We start from the raw sequence: 21,463 nt of genomic DNA, 5'->3' as shown, positions 1-21,463 counted from the left end.
CTTTTTGAAGGATCCAACAGAGTCGACCACGTAGAGAGAAAAGGGCAGGCCATTCCACAGTCTGGGGGCTACAGCTTGGAAGGACAGATCCCACGAGATTTAACCTGGGTCTTGGGGACCTTTTAGAAGGTTTTGGTATAGATTATTTTAGCATCAACGTTAATAAGGTATATGGGACGATTGCTGTTAGGAAACACAGGATCTTTGATTTTACCTACCACCCTCTAAACATAACTATGGTTCGTTTTAAACATAATATTTGTCTTAGTTTCCATCATTTAATAGCGCTGTAAGCATTAGTACATCATTAACAGAGAAGATTAATGGAGATTAAATGGTGTTTGTGTAACTTTAGGATTAACCTAAGATTATGGCCGGTGGCCCACTACAGTGCCCTGTAGTTTCCTAAATTATCAATTTGAGTCTCAATTATTCCTGGAGAAATAATTACATTAATAAAAATCAAGTTTCCAAAAGGTTACTATTTTTACTGAGCAAATAATTCTTTCAAATGTTTTCTCAAATAATGTTTTGTTTAACTCAGGATTTGCATTATGAATGGGTTGAAACACATATCAAATGTTGTTCTAAATTAGTTAAACTAATCTAATCTCATTCCACATTAAATAAGATAAACTTTGATTTCCTAAGTTAGATCTGCAGTGAAGCAGGATTCACTGAATCATTCTGATGATGAATTTCAACTATTTTATTTGTCTTTTTGTTCCTTGTGTGTGTGCATTGTTCCTTAGCTTCTAGTCATCTTTACTTTGCTTAGTAGTTAAGTTTCACTAGCCTAGTAGAGAGGATTTGTTGATTAAAATATATTGTTAATTCAGATAAACAGCATTCTATAGTGGTCTCTGAATGGTCAATTTATTTCTGTTAATAAATTCTTGAACTTCAAGAAAAGTTGTCAGTCATTTATTCTATATTGAAAGAGCTGGGGAAAAATAAACAGCTAGGAGCTGATCTTAGAAAAGTGTTGTATGAGGTTACCTACTGAATAGTTGTTGGATTATATTTTCTCTGTGAAACGGCTATAGAAAGGCCAAACCATCTGAAATAAGTTATTATTGTTTTTTAAAAGGTCATAAAGGTCTTTTACTCCTGAACAGAGTATGTCTCTCTACTTACGTCTTCTGCCAACTATGTGCCAAATTAATCCAAATGGATGATACAAGCTCGTGTGGGTGAAAGAAAGTGGAAAAACCTCAACTAACATTAATTGGGCCGGTGCATGCCGTGCTTTCATAGTTGAAGAACCCAGACGTACATGCAAAACTGGAGATGAGGAACTTTATTGATGAAATCAAAATTGCTTACAGGCAACAAACGGGAACAAGCAAATACAGGCGCAGAGAACCGAAGAACATGAAGACTAAATTCACAGTGAGAGCAACACAAATCAGCAGTCTATGGAAGGGACCAGGGAGTTTATATAGGCAGGGTGTGAGAGAGGAGAGGAGATACAAGTAATCAGAAATAATTAGGAGCAGCTGAGATCAACGAAAGTGGAAAACTGAGAATAACAGAAGATACTGAGCAAGGATGATGGGGAGGAACACAAGAGGAAATCTAACCAAAAGTAACCCAAGTATACAGTCTGCAAAAGTAAGAACTAATAAACAGAAATGGAAAGAATTATCCAAAAATATAATAAAAATCAAAACGCAAAATACCCAAGGATCATGACTGGTACACAGAGTGTCTGATTCTGTCTGTCATGTTAACAATAAGGGCAAAAAGATCAACTAAAACAGAGAACCATTAACTCATTAAAGAAAAAGCTCAATATGTAACAGATGAAGTCCAGGTGCTAAAATTATGGCCAAGTCTTCTGTATTTTACAATAAAAATTCAAAAATCTGATTTTATGCTATATTTTTTACTCAAATTTATGCTGGTTGACAGCAACCTTTTGTTGATAACTTCTTCAAAGATGGGATATTCAGGAAAGAAGTCCTCTTGAAATTCTTTAAAATCTAAAACATCTAAAAAATTAAAATGATGTGGACATAAACTGACTCAAAAGTATATAATAAAACCAACCCTTCTATAAAGGTAACGTCCTTTACTTCAAACATTTGCCATCAAACAGACTGACAGACATCTTCAGCCTGTGGTTCAGGATAACCTCCAATTCCTGCAACGACATCTGCTTCACATCGTAGCCTCGTACTGAAGGCTTTGCTTTTTTATTAACAGGCACAATCTCCTCTCCACTGGTGGGATCATTTCTTCCCACTGCAGCAAATGTAGGAAAGTACCGTTCCATACACTCAGGAAGATTAGGTTTGTATGAGGGGCAGCAGTAAGCGGACCACATGTACTCAGGAACAGACACTCTGTCTCTGATCCAGTGTTTCACGGTTTCGTAAGGCATGACACCGGTTATTACGTACATTGGACCAGTGCAGAAGTTCTTGAATCTGTTCAACAAATGGTTTTCCAACATGTTCCAGGTGCCCGTGTTGGAGCCTTCTTTCTGGGGAACGATGTTTGTCAGAGTGAAGGTGGCTTTTCTGTCATCTTCTGTCTTCTGGTGCGAACTTGGATTGAGGTGTCCCCTGGTGAAGCCAGAGTTCTTGTAGTCCCAGAGGACGGCTTGGCTTTCAACCACATTCTGATCAACAGTATAGTTAAAAAGGCTCATATCTGGACTGGCACCGGCAAACGCCAACTGAAAAAAAGAACACCAGAGAATAAATGATTAATTTAATCAATCATCTGATTAATTTTACAAGCAACAACAAATTACGCAACACTTGGTTTGACTTGACATAATTATGTTTGCTACTCACATTGTTCAAGGGGTTCATAATCAGCCTTAGATGTTTTAATTTTTTTTCATATTTTAACATTAAAAGCTAAAGATGAACCATTGAACATCCAAAATATCTGTAGGGCCATTTTTTGAGTATAAGGCACTAGGGATTAAAAGCAGAGGTGGATCGAGTAGCCAAAGATTTAATTTAAGTAACATGATTACAACTTTAATAGATTTTTTTACTCAAGCAAAAGTAAAGCGTAGTCATCCAAAGAAATTACTCAAGAAAGGTAAAAAAGCATTTGGTAAAAAGTCAAGTTAAAAATGGGGTCCTTGGCTAGTGCTGTTTAATCAGATTTTATTTGGGACATTGATGTGCTTGATCACACAGACAGAAATTATGATCAGGTTTTGGTACTCAAAATAATAAATAAAAGGTGAGTAAAAATAAATCGCACCATCACAAAATAATACATTTATGTAGAAGAAAAACACATTTCCAAATCTCAGTTTCCCAGCACATAAAGCCCTTGAAACCAACAGTGATGAACACAGAAGTTATTTTCAGAACTTGAGTCAAAGTACAGATTGTACTGGCAAAAACATTTAATACAAAAATAAATCATAATAAAGAAGTAAAATAAAAAAAATAAAAAATAAGAGTAGCTCTGTCACATTCTCAAGGGTCGGCGATTTTTCCGGAACATGCACGCATACTAGCGTTAAGTGAACGCGTTAGATTGGCATGTGGGACAACCAATAGGAAACTCCCCTGGAACTTGAGGGAAAGAGGAGCGAGAGAACAGGAACAAAACTCTGGCAAATCACTGCCATTCGGACCAAACAACAATGATTTGGTTAGATGTTTGACAGGCAAGCAGTTCCCACATGGAAATATTTTTTTCAACTTATGTTTGTGAATACATAATGTATTGACTACTTTAATAATGAAAGGACGATTTTACCCAGCATAACATGAAAGGTTTTCTGAACAGGATTACCAACTATAGCTTTAATACCGGGTCATTCAAAGCACAGAAGAGAAACACTCATCTCCATCAAAGAGATTCAGCTGGACTGAACCACAAACTTGATCACCCTGCAGAGTAGTTTGCAAAAAGCATGGATTCATTTATTCAAGGCTTACACCTAATGTTTGACTAATTTGTTTGACTAATGCTTAAACTAAAACCAAAGGGGCGAAATCGGTTCTCAGAGGAGGGGGATATAGCAGCTTATTTCAGAACACAGCATCCTCTTACCGGGTTCATCTCTGGCAACTTAGCGCAGACCTTCTAGGTTATTTCCAGACTTTGATCACCCCTTTTCTTTAATCAAAAACCTCTCCCTTAGATTTGTGACTAGCAAAATCCAATTACGCCAGAACCCTTTGCTTTAAATTTCAAAACCACCCACTTCGTAGAACCTTTGAAGAAGTTAGTATTTGGTTGGTGTAATTAATTACAGGCTGCTTAATTCTGGATTTGACTGCATATTGGAATTCTTAGAATACTTTAACATGTTTCGATTAAAGGTATAGTGGACAATGTTTTTTTTTTAGCTTTGAGTTCCAGGGGTATCACCTTATCTATTGGTTGTCTCACATGCCAATCAATATAACACGTAAGGCCAGTGAGCGTGCTCGTTCCTTTTTAGTTTCCGCTTGCTGACTGAGCATACACACTTCTGGTGTTAATGTATCCGGTTAGTTTTGGTGTTATTTGTTAATTGTAGCATGGCTATTCTCACTATATACTTTGAAAAAGGCCGAGAGTCACAAGGAACAAACAGTATTACAAGTTTAGGAGACGAGGGGGAAGGCCTCAGAAGAAAGAAATAAGGCCAGAGTTGATTTGAAAGATTTTTTTCCCGTGATTTCTCCTGGGGAGCGGAAGACCAGGTAAGACGGTCTTGTTCTTTCGCAGTTACTAAAAAAAAGGGACTTGGGCATTTCTAACATATATTTCCAGAAAAATCATCCATTCTACCTTTCATATACAAATTACACATATTCTTTAAAGTGTATGATAAAATAAATCACTGAAAAGGAAAAACAAATTCATTCTTCAAATTGATTTTTATAGATTTCAGACTGCTTAGATTTATTATTGAGAGTATTAAAATGTTTGATGCATAAATACAATTACGTAATCTTTATCAATTGCTAGATAAGAATAAAAGATAACTGTACTTTATAGTTCCCAGTCTGGACCAGATCTGTTGCAGCAGACATACAACTAAACAGTATTATACAATATAACTAATAACAATGGAAACATTACACAAAGTACAGTTCGTGGTTTCAATTGCCAAAATCTGTAAATCTTGATTGTTTCTTATGATTTGGATGTGATTGCCCTCAGAATAAAAGCACAGTTTATAACAGCTTAATTTGTATATATTTTTAAGAATAGATGATGATGATGTTCATTTCAATCATAATTGGAGTCTCATAAAAAAAACACATTCTTGACAAATGATTAGCTCAACATGGCTGTTCTATAAGAGGTAGATGTGTGTTGATGACAGTGGTAGTTATTTTACCTACCTGTGGTTCATATTTCCACTGGGTTCTGGGCCGCTTTCCATCTGCAGGACTCAGACTGTAGGCCGAGTACAGAGGAGCCCGATGCTGTCGGTGATACAGGCTGGCAAAGCGATATGTGTTCTTGTAGCGCTGGCATATTGGCTGGTACTCTTTACCATCAATACCAGTCGGTGGAGTTTTGTTGTAGAAGAATTGAAGACACTGGGAGAAGTCCTTACTGAGCTCACCGACAACCGGAACACCAAACCAGGGCAGGAGGAAGAGCAAGGCTGCTGAGAAGGACAGCATGGAGTTCCTCTGAGACATCCTGAGGAGAAAATTGGTCAGAAGAGATTAATCTGCTGGACAGAGAAGGAAAATCAGCTGATAGGTTTCCTCTCAAAAGGTTAATAATCCTTTGCTCTTTATGCCTCAGAAGGATGCTTTATATACCTTAAAGGGGGCGTGTTCAAAACACCCCCTTCCTGTACAACTTCCCTCAACTGATTGGCAGAACCACATATTTTTGCTATATTTTTTTATTTTAGTGATTACAGTAGCAGAAATAGAATCTTTGTATCTGTTACATACATTAAGGTTTTTATTGGCTTTAATACACAACATTAAACATTCAGCTCATTCAGGTTTGGATGTTTTTAACTCTGTAAGAGTTATAAACATCCAAAAAGATTAGTGGAGATGAACAAAGTCATATATTTAACTTTATTTGTAGATATTTTCCCATGATGAGTAACTCAAGCTTCTCTGCATTCAAACAGCGTGTTCTCTTTAAAGGGTTATTTAATTCATACAGCAAAAAAAAAAAAAAAAAACTTCAAAGTTTAAACAGGTCAAAGAAAAAATTATATCATTATCAATATTGGAGCTTTTTCTTTCTTTCATTTTTTTTTTCTGGAATATGTGTTTAAGTTTCATGCAGAGTTGGCCCAAATATTGCATTGTTGACAGCATAAAGCTGATGTTCCATTCTAATGGTCACCTGAACTCATAAATTCAACATATCTTTGCCAAATAAATTCCTCTTGCTTACACATCTTTCAAGAATCAAGAAGCTTTATTGTTAACACATGTTACCGTGATGAAATATTTCAGGACATACTCTGGCTTAGAACACACACAACAAACAATAAACAAAAAGCAATGGGTGCAGGTAATAACACAGTGAACAATATGTACAGTTTTTTTATAGTCTTAATGGTCTGCTAGTACTCGCACTGAGTTACAATAAGATAGTCCCAGCTATACGCGATCCATTGTGTTGCAGGAATCAGTCACTTGAAGCTTCTTTGATGATACATTCAGCTTGTGGTGCAATGTTCTTAAACCTGATGTGTAGTACTGTGCAATAATCTAAAACAAGTTTTGGATGTAAAGGCGTCAATAAATCAGGGGCATTCTTAGGGTCTTAAAACATCGAGGACAACATATTTTCATTTTCATGAGACAGCTGCCTCATCGTTTATAAGTTATTTAAACTTAAAAAGATAAAGAACATGTACCAGTTTTCTACTCTGGCTGGGTTTTGATTTAATGTAAATTATTATGAAACAAACAAAACATTAATCATTTTAATTTGTTTTAAAAAAAATAAGTAGTTGAAGTGAAGGTTTAAGAGACAGAGGTTACAATTAATGAGAAAAAACAAAACATTTCAATGAGAGAAGTAACGACAGCTTTTGAGGTACATAAATGACCTTTTTTACGTAAGTTTGACTCTATTATCTAATTGTTTCACTCCTGATGCTCCGTGGTCGTGGTTTCATACACTAAAAAAAGAAAAACTGGTATAAAGTTGACTTTCTAAAATGTTATTTGAATAGTCACATCAGTTCATGGTGCTAAAACCACAACATCTCAGTTAAATGTGTGACTGTGTGACGTGACTTTCAGCAGCCCAACTCAAACCTGAGAACAACTCAGCATTTTACAGTAATGTAACACCTCCCCTCCCCTCCCCTCCCCTCACTACGTAATACAGCTTATAAAATAAAAAGTAATAAAATGAGTTTTAACTTATATCAGAAAACCTTAAAGGTGAAATTATTTTTTATCTTAAAACATCGAGGGCAATATAGTTAATTTTCATGAGACACCTGCCTCATTGTTTATAAGTAATTTAAACTTAAAAAGACAAAGAACATGTACCAGTTTTCTGCTCCGGCTGAGTTTTGATTTAATGTAAATTATTATGAAACAAACAAAACATTAACAATAATTTAAATTGGCTTTAATTTTTTTAAGTAGTTCAAGTGACCGTTTAAGAGACTTAAGTTACAATTAAGGAAAAAACACATTTCCCTGAAGAAGGTAACAACAGCTTTTTGGATTCTTAAAAAGACCCTAATCTGAATTTCTGCTCTTTCTGTCTGAAAAAAATTATTCTTAAACTCAGAGAAACTATATTCACTGTGGGTCAGATCAATGAGCTTATCTGCTCATTTACATAAATTACCTTTTTAAGTTTGATACGATGATCAAAGTGTTTCACTCCTGATGCTCTATGGTTGTATTTTCTCACATTTAGAAAATGGAAAACGGACAAAGTTGACTTTCTTAAATCTTAGTCGATTCTCAATCAGTTCATAGTGCTAAAACCAAAACATCTCAGTTAAATGTGTGACTGTGTGACGTGACTTTCAGCAGCCCAACTCAGACCTGAGAACAGCTCAGCAGTTTAATTTAACACCTCCCCTCCCCTCACTACGTAATACAGCTTATAAAATAAAAAGTAATAAAATGGGTTTTAACTTACATCAGAAAACCTTAAAGGTGAAATTATGTTTTATCTTAAAACTTCGAGGGCAAAATAGTTTCATTTTCATGAGACAGCTGCTTCATCGTTTATAAGTTATTTAAACTTAAAAAGATAAAGAACATGTACCAGTTTTCTGCTCTGGCTGAGTTTTGATTTAATGTAAATTATTATGAAACAAACAAAACATTAACAATAATTTTAATTGGCTTTAATTTTTTTAAGTAGTTGAAGTGACTGTTTAAGAGACTTAAGTTACAATTAATCAAAAAAAAAAAAACATTTCCCTGAAGAAGGTAACGACAGCTTTTTGTATTTTTAGAAAGACCTTAATCTGAATTTCTGCTCTTTCTGTCTGCAAAAAAATATTCTTAAACTCAGAGAAACTATATTCACTGCGGGTCAGATCAATGAGTTTATATGCTCATTTACATAAATTACCTTTTTAAGTTTGATACACTGATCAGAGTGTTTCACTCCTGAGGCTCTATGGTTGTCATTTCTTACACTAAAAAAAGGAAGACAGACATAAAGTTTTCTTTCTTAAATCTTAGTCGATTCTCAATCAGTTCATGGTGCTAAAACCACAACATCTCAGTTAAATGTGTGACTGTGTGACGTGACTTTCAGCAGCCCAACTCAGACCTGAGAATGGCTCAGCATTTTAATTTAACCCCTCCCCTCCCCTCAGCAAGAAATAGATATAATAAACTAAAAAGTAATGAAAGGGGTTTTAACTAACACCAGAAAACCATAAAGGTGAAACTAAGTTTTTTCATTTATAAGGCAACCTGATGACTCTACTTCCAAAACGTATTTTGCTGCTTTAGAATAAATCAGCGGTTGTTTTCGGGGGTCTTAAAACATTGAGGACAACAATGGTTTCATTTTCATCTTAGTCAATTCTCAATATTTGAATAGTCACATCAGTTCATGGTGCTAAAACCACAACATCTCAGTTAAATGTGTGACTGTGTGACGTGACTTTCAGCCCAACTCAGACCTCAGAACAGCTAAGCATTTCAGTTTACCCCCCCCCCCCCCCGCCCCCAGTAAGTAATACAGTATATAAAATAAAAAGCAATCAAAGGGTTTTTACTAACATCAGAAAACACAATAGTGAAATTATAATTTCAACCCAATGCTTTTGCAACTAAAACTTATTTTGCTGCTTTAGAATATATTTTCCCAATTTCTGACCTTGAATAGAATTTTAATTTTTTATTTCTGCCTTAACTTGACAAATATATACTGACAGGTGAAACTTTATCTTTGTTTTTGATGGCTTCATCTGCTCAGTTTGATTCATATTTTTGAAGTATTGTATTCAATAATATTTTAATGATGTTTGTGTACAACAAATAGGATTTTATCTTGCATGATGACTCAAACGGGCATGTCTTGTAAATGAAACCTCGGCTGTCAAGCGGACTCATCTGTATAAAAAAAAAGCTATGAATAAAAAATGAATGAAGCATTTTCACTTATAAAATATTTTGAAACCAACTGATAATTTTGGAAAGGATTAGAAGATTTGCTTTGTCTGCATAGCCTTAGCCAGGTCCAATGTTGATATTCTGTGCAGCTTCTCAAGTGTAAAAACCGACAGTGTGAAAATCAAGGGAGATTATAGGATGCATGGTTGCCATCTAGTGGTTATGCACTGGAATTACACCTGACATCATTACTCAAAACGCAGTAGCAGGATTAAGGTTGTTAGTAAGTGAGTTATTATGTTGTATTCACAGTCATGAATAATGCGATACAAAGTGCAAATAGATTTAACAAAGTTAAAGAAATAAATCAGCCCTTTACAGGTGAGGTCAACGGTTATAGGTCAGCAACCCCTGCGACCCCATGAGGGATTAAGCGGGTCAGAAAATGGATGGATGTACAAATGTGTATGTGTATATAGTAATAAAAATGTATTAGCGGCTGTTTTTTGCAACATACATACAACCTGTCAGAATATTATATTACTTTTAACCCCACTAAGATTATTTAAATGCACTGGACAGTTTGTTTTAATAGCTATAGTTTTAAAGTTTTAAAAAAACGTGAACATTAGTTCAATATTCAGCAAGTTATAGTTGATTAAAATTGGTTCTGCGCCAGGTCAACACATTACACTGTGCTGAGCTGTCGACTGCCCCAAGATGGCGCCCCTAAATCTCGTCAGCGCCCATAGGTGACTCCTATATTATGTCTATGCTTGGATATACACGGTCAACCCAGTTGACGCTTGCTCACTTGTAAAGATTAGATTTGCGTATACATGGTGCAGCAGAAATGGTTTGCAGGCGAAAAAGACAGAAATTAAGAGAAAAGAAGAAGCATTGATTTGCATCTGACTTAGAATGTGCCTAGGAGGATGGGCCTTAATCTCCTTAAAAACAGCAGAACACCAATCACAGGTTTCCCAAGTGCGAGCCGGCAGAAGTGACAAAGACTCCTGGATAGGTGTCGAAACGTTTTCAGAAAGAACTGAACAAAAGTCTGGTTGGCTCCGATTTAAGCCTGTTTGCTATAACTACAATAAATATTTCATAATTCTACTGCTTATGTTTGAGAAAAAAGAAAAAAAAAAGTCAGTTTCTCATAATGCTTAAACGAAATAAACTTGGGCGGATTTTAGAAATGTATTTCTCCAGAATCCTAAAAGGTGACAACACTAGATCGTCTGTTGTTTGCGCTGACCCCGGCTATTTCCTGCATTCTGCTCAAGCAACAGTCTCAAAGTGAGTGTCACTAAATGTAAACATATTCCACACGTGAAGTCTAGATACAAACTTAATTGTTACATTTGTTTTTGTTTTTATGTTGTAATAGATATTAAGCTAGTCCACCTGGCTACATATATAATATGATGCATGAATATTTATCCATCCATCCATCCGTCCTTCCGTCCGAGGTCATCGGGTGAGAGGTATTATCCACTTTGGATAACTCCCTGGTCCATAAAAGGACTGTATATAACAGGAGTCTTAAGCAACAACATGTGGGTTTAAAAATGTTGCTTCATTTTCCAGTTGCCTTTTCATTTGGCCTGAGTTTCACTTCTTTATCTCAGAGTTACCGCACAGCAGAAACATCATACCACTGCTGGGTGAACCCATGTTGCTCTAAAGCTGAATGTATCAAAATGGCATGTTGTGTGTTTTTGTTTTCTAAGAGAAGCTCAAGGCCTTGAATCACAATCGTAAAAACTCTTTTTATCTGCCTTACAGCCAAAATCATATGGGATTAAATCTAGAAATTAGATCTGAATCCCAAATGGGCTGAAAAGACTGAACATCTATTGCACACAGGGTCCTGTAAAATCTGCATACATAAGTTGTCTGAATTGAATATTTGAAGACTCTGCATTGCATTTCCTTATTCAGAGCTGGCTATTAGCCATTGGGGTGGTTCCCTGGGTTAGAAACCTCTGGATGGAGCCTTTTGCTCATGCTCTGTATTGGAAGTATAAACAACCACACCCCATGTGCCCCTGTTATTTCTCAATATTTGATAGACTTCTTGTGGGACCAATAGTTTATAGTAAGTTAGTGAGTTGCTATGCTAAAAATGATCAAGACTGGATATAAACTAAGTCAGAAGGCTAGGAAACAACCACTTGAGCTGCTATTCAGTAATAAATAACACAATTATGTTTAATGCAGGTACTATTTGTTTGAAAGGAAAGAAAATAAACAGAACACCCCAATTATTTACAATACTGCAGTCAAGTTTCAAATATATCAAATAAACAAAGTTAATTGAACTCAGAAAAAAAAAATAATTCAATAAATTCCTTACTAATGGATGGCACTAGTCGGCACCATTACCAGCTGAGACATAAAGCAGTACAGTCCACGATTTTTTTTGTCCATATTACTCGAGAGTTTTTTCTATGCACAATTGCCCCTAACCGAGAGGGAAAGTGTGGTGTGTTTGTGTGAATTTGTGCAGTGAGATTGGTGAAGGACCAGAGCACAGCAGTAGGCAAGGATTTACAGATTCCTCTGGTTCCCAGTTGCACTTCAGTAGTCCACCATCCTTTTAACTCAAATAGAGTCACATGGCCTGCATTAGATGAACAGGACCATTAAAATCTCCTTATTTGCACCTTAAATGGACACATAGACATTTTACATTAAGTTAGCTGAATTTAAACATTACATACAAAGACAGAAACATATATTGGCACTAATGGAATACTATACACACCAAATTGATGCTACATGTAGGTGGGGTGAGTGAAAGACAGTGGTGTTATGCCAGAAGCTGTTTGAATATGATTATTATTATTAATTAAAATTTGGTATTATAATTTTAATAATAGGTCATTCAAACTCAAATAGTAGCTATAACAAAATATGTCTCAAATGGTGGTGATTACAAGGCTATAAACTTGTAATGACTAAATAATACTAATGCATTTATTAATTAGCTGATAACCTCCAACAAGATTATCTGATCGGCTTTGAATGATGAGATTTATCCAGCAAGCTATGAGTATAACTGCAATTAGAGTTTAAATCGTTACTCCTTTATCACAATCCAATGATTGTGTCTCTGTATTAATGTCAGATGTTAACTCAAAAGAGACCATGCAACTCTGGATCAAAATAAACAAACCTTAATTATTCCACACGTTGTCTTTATTGAATCAAAAGCAACTCCCTGTTACAGTAATTATTCTGATTCCGCAACCTTGGAAGCTCTACTCACTACTAAACTAAACATGCAAAATATATGTTAAAAATAAATGTAAAAAATTGATTAAAATAAGAGGTAGCAAATCTTAGTTCATGCAGTTGTTTAAACATCACATTCAAGACGTCGGCACTGACGTAGCAGCATTGAGAGACAAAACAGCTTTGTGGCGCTTGATAGCGAAGCCGGTGAGGACACAGAGAGCTTGGCCTCCCCTGGGATTGCGCAATCCCATGTTGACTGCCCTGGCTTCCATTCCTTGAATGCATTTTCCTGTCTCTAGATCATAAATTCAATTGTTTAAACAGTTATGAACTGATTTTCTACAATTTAATATAAGTGGATTACGAATTGTGTTTCTCAGCAGGATTCTGTAGGGGGCATGGGAGTTTGCCCAACCAGTCTACATGTGCTTTGTGGATCTGGAGAAGGCATTCGACCGTGTCCCTCGAGGGATCCTGTGGGGGATACTCCGGGAGTATGGAGTACCGGGCGCTTTAATAAGGGCTGTTAGGTCTCTGTACGACCGGTGTCAGAGTCTGGTCCGCATTGCCGGCAGTAAGTCGGACTCGTTTCCGGTGAGAGTTGGACTCCGCCAAGGTTGCCCTTTGTCACCGATTCTGTTCATAACTTTTATGGACAGAATTTCTAGGCGCAGCCAAGGTGTTGAGGGGATCCGTTTTGGTGGCCTTAGGATTGCGTCTCTGCTATTTGTGGATGACGCGGTCCTATTGGCTTCATCAGGGCGTGATCTACAGCTCTCACTAGAGCGGTTCGCAGCGGAGTGCGAAACGGCCAGGATGAAAATCAGTGCCTCCAAATCCGAGACCATGGTCTTGAACCGGAAAAGAGTAGAGTGCCTTCTCCGGGTTGGGGAGGATCTGCTGCCCCTAGTGGAGGAGTTCAAGTATCTTGGGGTCTTGTTCACGAATGAGGGGAGGATGGAGCGGGAGATTGATAGGCGGATTGGTGCAGCGTCTGCTGTGAAGCAGGCGCTGTACCGATCCGTTGTGGTGAAGAGAGAGCTGAGCCAAAAGGCGAAGCTCTCGATTTACCGGTCAATCTACGTTCCTACCCTCATCTATGGTCATGAGCTTTGGGTCGTGACCGAAAGAACGAGATCCCGGATACAAGCGGCTGAAATGAGTTTTCTCTGTAGTGTGTCTGGGCTCTCCTTTAGAGATAGGGTGAGGAGCTCAGTCATCCGGGGAGGACTCAGAGTAGAGCCGCTGCTTCTCCACGTCGAGAGGAGCCAGTTGAGGTGGCTCGGGCATCTGGTCAGGATGCCTCCTGGACGCCTCCCTGGTGAGGTGTTCCGGGCACGTCCCACCGGGAGGAGGCCCAGGGGAAGACCCAGGACACGCTGGAGGGACTATGTCTCCCGGCTGGCCTGGGAACGCCTTGGGATTCCTCCTGAGGAGCTGGCCCAAGTGGCCGGGGAGAGGGACGTCTGGGCCTCCCTACTGAAGCTGCTACCCCCGCGACCCGACCCTGGATAAGCGGAAGAAGACGGACGGACAGACGGACGGACGAATTGTGTTTTGGTCATCATACTGTGTGCAGATAATATGTTTTCGTGCTGCTGCGCGATCATAACCGGCAAAGCACTGGTTGTAGGTGAGGCCGGCAGTTCCTTGGCCTCTAGGCAGGGGGCGCTCAAGGGGCACCGCTCCTGATTCTAAAACTGTAGAGCGACAGCAAGTTATGGATGTATTATTAGCGAGTTATGCTAAACAAGTAAAGCACTAAAAAGACTCTAAACATACAGCTGGAACAGGACTGATCAAGGAAGGCTTTCCTCCCTGGCAGTGATCTCCATTGAGACTGAGAGACTTTTAAAACTGAAGAAGATAAAGAGAACTTTTACCGGAAAATGACTGATATTTTTGTTCAGAAAGAGCTGCGCATGGACTTAATTTATAAGTAGAGGTAAGACAGCGATAATTATTCATCTTTTGTTTTTGTAATGAAATGTGCATAATGTGTGTTATATTTTTTAGAATGTGTTACAAATGCAGAAATCCATCATAACTCATAAACTGTTACCAATCAAATGACAAATAATTTAGTATTATTTGTTTCATCAAAGAATCCGAAGCTGGGCATTCCACAAACCCATGGCAGACTCACCGATTGAGGGCGGTTCCCTCCTTTTTATACTAATGTGTCAGATGGAAGCGAGAGTGGCCAGTTCTCTCTCCCAGCTGACCTGTTCGTCCCGTTTCCATAACATGTTTCCAAAACAGAAACCGTTCCCAGCATCTCAGCAGTGTGCGAAGCAAAATAAGGAATACAGAGATTTAATCAGTCTTTCCCACAACACATTGTCATAGGTTCCCACCACAAGTTGCAGTTTTTATTGGTTGCTTTGACCTGTTTGAAGAAAATGACAACCTCTCAGTTTTCAGCATCACCATCTCAGCAGAGCAAAAGACACTTCTTGCAAATGAGTTAACCCATTTTCATTGGTTTGACACATTTTCCCCACCCTTTTGCAAAACAGTTAACACAGATGTCATTCATGCAGTCCAAACTCCATTGCTTTAGCTGTGGTAGCAAAACAGAAACTATATGTTCCAAGCTCTTCGAAACTTCTTGCTCAGAATGAAATCACTGAGGCACCTGATTGACACCTCTTTACACAATTTTTCAATTTGCAGTCAGTTTGCAGGCTTTACGTAAAATGTGCCATGTTGTGTGTTGTTCTTTGCAAGCATGGATGGTCTAAGGCAGATGAGTCAGAGTAAGAGGTAGATGGGTCAGGGGAAGAAGATTATGAGGAAGAGGAATCCATGTGTGCGAGGTGGCGGTGTAGCTGGAAGGGCTGAAGTTACAGATGAAATTTGGGCAACTATGATTGATCATGTGGTAAATCATGGCCTTTCACTTAGAGGGGCGGGACAAAGAGTCCAACCTGTTCTCAATAGAAACACGGTTGCATCCATGGTAAGAGTTTTTCGACTGGAGAGTAGGTATTGCTGCTATACAGTATATACATCTCTATCTATTCCTATAGAGGAATTCTTCAGTGCATGGCGATGGAAAGTATATGATCACGGCTCCTATGAGCAGATGCCCTTGCTCAATGCAATGACTGCTGCTGCCCATGATATAGATGCAGAGGCATGTCAAGGATGGATCAGGCATGCAAGAAGATTTTTTCCTAGATGCATCACAAGGGAAAATATTGAATGGGACGTAGATGAGGCCATGTGGCCTATTCGTCAGGACAGAATGGACTAGAAAGAACAAACAGCCCTAGTATTTTCTGTTGGAATCTTTCATTTTTTGGAATATTTCATTTGTTTATCTGGAAAAAAAGAATGAAGAATCAATAAAATTTGCATCACAACATATTTGCTTCTGGATCCATTTTTTGCAAAAAGGCAAATTTGACTACAAATGACACTGACATGTAAGCTGCGTACAGTCTTTGGCTACAATTACCAGCAATGCTGCACTGATTCACACTGAGTGTGGTATTTTGTATTTTGTTGCCCCTTGTGTAATGAATGATTGGAAGGGCTCAAACATTTGTGTGCAAGTTGTGTTGTTTGAGGGCAAATTTTGCTTTTGGTTAATATTTTAAATGTTTTGGCAGAGTTGGAGCCTTTTGCAAACAAAATTTGCAATTTTGACCATTGTTGCCACTGTTTAGGTCTCTGCGTTAACTGTTTTGAAAAATGTGGGTTTTGAGTTGACTGCTGCGTCAAAGCAATCTATAAAAACTGTAAAACAAGTTATAACAAAATAACATATGTTGCTCTTAGTTTATGTGAACTCAAAAACAAGTAATATAAGTGAAACAAGTTATATAACTGAGCAGGTTTTCCCATAACATATTGTCAAAGAGCAAAAATAATTCTTTGGTATATCAACCTCCTGCTATGATTAAACAGGGATGAAGTTTGCTTATAAAATCTTCGTTCCAGCGGGAAAATCAAGCACGTGGCGTGTGTGGGGTGAATCCCACGGGATGAAACAGCTGTGTGTCTTCCCAGTCTGCCGGGGCGCCAAGTAAGAAGGCAGATCGCAGTGCGCGATCGGGTTAAATACTTATTATCATAGCAACGTCGGCGGCCATTTTGACCACCTTGCATCATGGGAAATGCAGGCTGTCACGTTCTGAACTGGCGTAACAGTGGAAAAACCTCAGCTAAGTTTAATTGGACTGGTACATGGAGTGTCCAATTCTCTGCCTTTCTGGTCAAGAATAAGAGCTAAAAGGACAACATGGTAAATGGTAAAAGTTGGTAAAACAAAGAACAATTAACTTATGGTAGAAAAGCTGAACATCTACCATTTAAAGTCCAGTTGTTAAAGTCGTTGTCAAGTCTTCCTGGTTTGATTTTTGTTCCCTTCCAAAGTTTTTCTTTATTGTAACACTGACTCTGAATTTAAAAGAACTCTAATTTATTATGGCTGACTGCAACATTTTCTTAACTCCTTCAAAGATGGAATTTTAAAGAAAGAAGTCCTAGGTTCTTGAATTTTTAACCCTAAATATCAAAATAACACAAAAAATAAATATGATAAGTGTAAATAATAAAACCAACACTAGTATAAGATGGGAAGTTTGTAATTTCGAACATTTGCCATCAAACAGACTGACTGGGGCGTTCAGCCTCTGGTTCAGGATAACCTCCAATTCCTGCAATGGCATCTCCTTCACATCATAGCCTCGTACTGAAGGCTTTGCTTTTTCATTAACACGCACAATCTCCTCTCCACTGCTGGGATCATTTCTTCCCACTGCAGCAAATGTAGGAAAGAACTTTTTCATATCCTTAGTGATGTTAGATTTGTATGAGGGGCAGCAGTAAGCGGACCACATGTACTCAGGAACAGACACTCTGTTCTTGATCCAGTGTGCATCTGATTTGTAAGGCATGACACCAGTTATTACGTACATTGAACCAGTGCAGAAGGCCTTGAATCTGTCCAACACATTTTTCTCCAGTGTGTTCCAGGTGCCCGTGTTGGAGCCTTCTTTCTGGGGAACGATGTTTGTCAGAGTGAAGGTGGCTTTTCTGTCATCTTTTGTCTTCTGGTGAAAACTAGGATTGAGGTGTCCCCTGGTGAAACTAGAGTTTGTGTAGTCCTGGTTGACTGCTTGGCTTTCAAACACATTCTGATCAACAGTACCGTTAAAAGGTCTCATATCTGGACTGGCACCAGCAAACGCCAACTGAAAAAAGAACATCAGGAAATGAATCATTCATTCAATCAATCAATCATCGGATTCATTTTACAAGCTACAACAAACTATGCAACGCTTGGTTTGACTAGAAACAATTATATACTTGCACCTACAATTATCCAAAGGGGTTCGTACAGCAGTCTTGGATACTTTCTGGTGGGTAGAGTAATCAAACGTGTACGGAAGTAAGAGTAGCATTACTTCAATAAATGTCACCGCTGCCATAAACTTTTAAAAGGATAGTCATCCAAAAAATTTGTCAAGTAAGAGCAAAAGAGTATTTGGGTTCTGGCACTCAGAATAATTAAATAAAAAATAAGTAAAAAAAAATCACATCATTACAAACACATTCAGGAAGAAGAGAAATAATTCAAATCACAGTTTACCACAACATAAAACGTTCAAAGACCTGTCCAGGTTGTACTTGCCATTCAAGAATACTGCGATAATTATAATACTTAATATTTTAAAAATTATTCCAATTATAGGTATTCTTTAATTGTATGATAAAACCAGTGACTAGAAAGGGAGAACAATAATTCATAATTTAAATAGATTCTCATAGATTTGAGACTGTTCAGTTTTATTATTGAGTGTATCAAAGTATTTTATGTATAAATACAATTATGTATGCCTTTGTCAATAGCTAGACAGGAATAAATGTACTTTATTGTTCCCAGTCTGGACTAAAGATCTGGACTAAAGATCTGTTGCAGCAGCAGACATAAAACTAAACATATGTTCCATTACAGTATAACTAATAACAATGGAAAGGGTACACACAGTACGGCAAGTGGTTTTAATTGCTAAAATCTGTAAATCCTGATTGTTTCTTATGGTTTGGATGTGATTGCCCTGATAATAAAAGTACAGTTTATAACAGTCTATAATTGATATTTCTTAAGAACAGAGGACTGATTCATTTGAATCATAATGGAGTCTCATCAAAAATATATGATATTTTTGACATATAATTAGCTGAGTATGGTCTTTCTATAAGTGATGGATGTATTTTGATCATAATGGTACTTATCTTACCTACCTGTGGTTCATACATCCATGGGATTTTGGGCCGCTTTCCATCTGCAGGACTCAGAATGTAGGCGGAGTACAAAGGAGCCCGATGCTGTCGGTGATACAGGCTGGCAAAGCGATATATGTTCTTGTAGCGCTGGCATATTGGCTGGTACGCTGTGTAATGAAAACCCCTCGGTGGAGTTTTGTTGTAGAAGAAGTCAAGACACTGGGAGAAGTCCTTGCTGAGCTCTCCGTGGACGAGACCACCAAACGAGGGCAGGAGGAAGAGCAAGGCTGCTGAGAAGGACAGCAGGGAGTTCCTCTGAGACATCCTGTGGAGAAAATGGGTCAGAAGGAAAGAATCTGCTAGAGAGGGATAAAAAAAATCCGCTGATGGGTTTCCTCTCAAAAGGTTCAGCTTAAAAAAAGTCCTTTGCTCTTTTTGCCTCAGACAGAGACTTTATATTCTCACAGCGGAAACCTTACAGGTGACGTTTTGAACAACACCCCTTTTCTGTAAAACATCCCTGAACTGACTGGCAGAACTCCATTCTGTTCTTAATGCCTCTTGCTACATTTTTTTTAAATGTGCCATAGTAGCAGGAATGGATGTTTATCTAATGACCACAAATCCCAAATTCCCCTGTATAACCCAGAACAATATTTGGTCCAGTCACGTCGGTATGCAGAAACTTCCCACACTAACCTGAAAATAAAAACACTGCTTCTTTTTGAAATGTGGTTAAAGTCACTGGAAGTGACGGCACAGTTTCTCTCTGACTGCTTAACAGTTTGCGCTTTCACTTTTTTATGGGGTGGGTGGGCGGAACAGTTGGCCTTCCATTGAAAGTAGGCTGACAGGAAAGGGTGGAGGGGAAGGATCGGAGGCCAGAATTTAATGTGGGTCAGCTGTGTCTTCAGGCCGCCATACATGGGTTAGTCTGATCAGACATCTCATAATGAGGTAAAATACTCTGTAGGGAATGGTGTCATGAATATGGCTGGTTTATAATGTCTTGTTGCTAGTTTACATTTATATCCAGAAACCAAATATTTTTAGTTTATTCATCTTAATCGTGGGATGGGCACCAGTCCATTATTGAACTGCTGACTTTGTCAGTGTTCCCAAGTTACGTTCAGCAAAATGCCACCACCAAAGAAAAAGCTTAAACAACACCAGAATTACTTTTCTTAAAAAGAGTAACGTGTGAGTAACGGTTGCACATCACGACATCAACACCTCTTGTGCTTTCAGCCAAGAGAAATAAAATCAGGTGTCTAATGCTATGAGCTAAAGGCACCAAGGGACTACCCCTCACAGCAGGGTGCCTGATGAAACTGTAAGGCCTAGGCCCCCAAACTCATCCCCCTCTTTTGCCCGCGGTTCTTCAGTAGCATCAAAGAGGAATGCTCTCTATCCGTGGGCCCAGATGGAGTTTGGAGGCCCACAACCATGTGCACGTGGGGCCAAGCTAAGTAAAGTCTGTCTTCTGTGGAATCAGACACCAGAGTAACTCTACAGAACCCAGCTTTTATGATTTTTCTCAGCTTTTGCAAGAAAGCTGATTTTAGACTGCATGAAGCGGTTTCCTGCGGCTAGACCAAGCTAATACACTGCAGCCTCCCCAGCACCAAACACAGTCGTGCTAGGAGGGCCTACAGAGTTCCCCACAGAGCCGAGCTTCCTCACACCAGCTTTAACAGCTTTCAACCGAAAAACCAGCTTTTCTCTGGAGTAACTCATTGCAACCAGAGGCCCTATGGTCGACCAAACGGACACAGAGGCAGAGGTTTGGTAGAAATGAGCAGGCAAAGTTAAATTGTTTACTTTTAATGTGTTTTCTCTGTGTTTTAAGGTTTGACTGAGGTTAAGACCAGGAGCTAACAGGCTAAGCTAACCGTTAGCGACCTTTGAAACAATGTTATGCTAAAGTGTTTTACGGTTTTGACGAACTTTATTTTCACAAAGGTTTTAAACATTGATGGAACATTAATGTTTGTGCTTTCCGGTCTGCTCAATAGAACAAAATATAGTTTAAAAGTCTTTTTAAGTGAGCGCCGAATGTCTGGTAGCATTAGCCGCTATTTGACTCCATTAATAACCTGCTACAAATCCCAGTACATATAACTATGACTTGTTTAAACATAATGTTTGTTTCGTTTTGCTCCACCATTGTTCAACAGTGCTACAGGGGCTAGTACAACATTAATAGGGAACATTAATGTAAATTTTATGGTGGTTTGTGTAATTTAGGATTAACTCATCTAGCTAATGGCCCGGAAGTGCCTTGTCGCACATAATTTCTAGTTAATCATCTGCTACAGCTAGCTCTGGCTTCCTAAACTGTGTGTCGTCAACATAGTTATGGTAACTGATGTTGTTTTTAATGACCTGATCTAAAGGGAGAAAGGAGATATGGAGTAGGAGGGGACAAAAAAATGGACCCTTGGAGAACCCTGTGTGTGATTTTTGTGGTC

The 21,463-nt window shown here is 38.3% G+C and overlaps 1 protein-coding gene across 1 annotated transcript; it reads right to left on the bottom strand.

The window, feature by feature from the left end:
• Nucleotides 1-2,074: 2,074 nt before the first annotated feature.
• On the bottom strand, nt 2,075-19,537 carry LOC105932633 (endonuclease domain-containing 1 protein). Its single transcript, XM_036127681.1, has 3 exons — nt 19,126-19,537; nt 5,319-5,433; nt 2,075-2,683 (listed from the first exon to the last, which is right to left on the bottom strand). Exons 1-3 carry the CDS (start codon nt 19,314-19,316, stop codon nt 2,075-2,077), a joined length of 915 nt encoding a protein of 304 aa, XP_035983574.1. The 5' UTR covers nt 19,317-19,537.
• Between the last annotated feature and the right edge of the window lie 1,926 nt (nt 19,538-21,463).

This window comes from Fundulus heteroclitus, chromosome 23 (assembly GCF_011125445.2).
Source record: "Fundulus heteroclitus isolate FHET01 chromosome 23, MU-UCD_Fhet_4.1, whole genome shotgun sequence".
NCBI classification, from domain to species: Eukaryota; Metazoa; Chordata; class Actinopteri; order Cyprinodontiformes; family Fundulidae; genus Fundulus; species Fundulus heteroclitus.
Note: the sequence above shows the minus strand (reverse complement) of the source record. Positions and strands in the feature narration are given on the sequence as shown.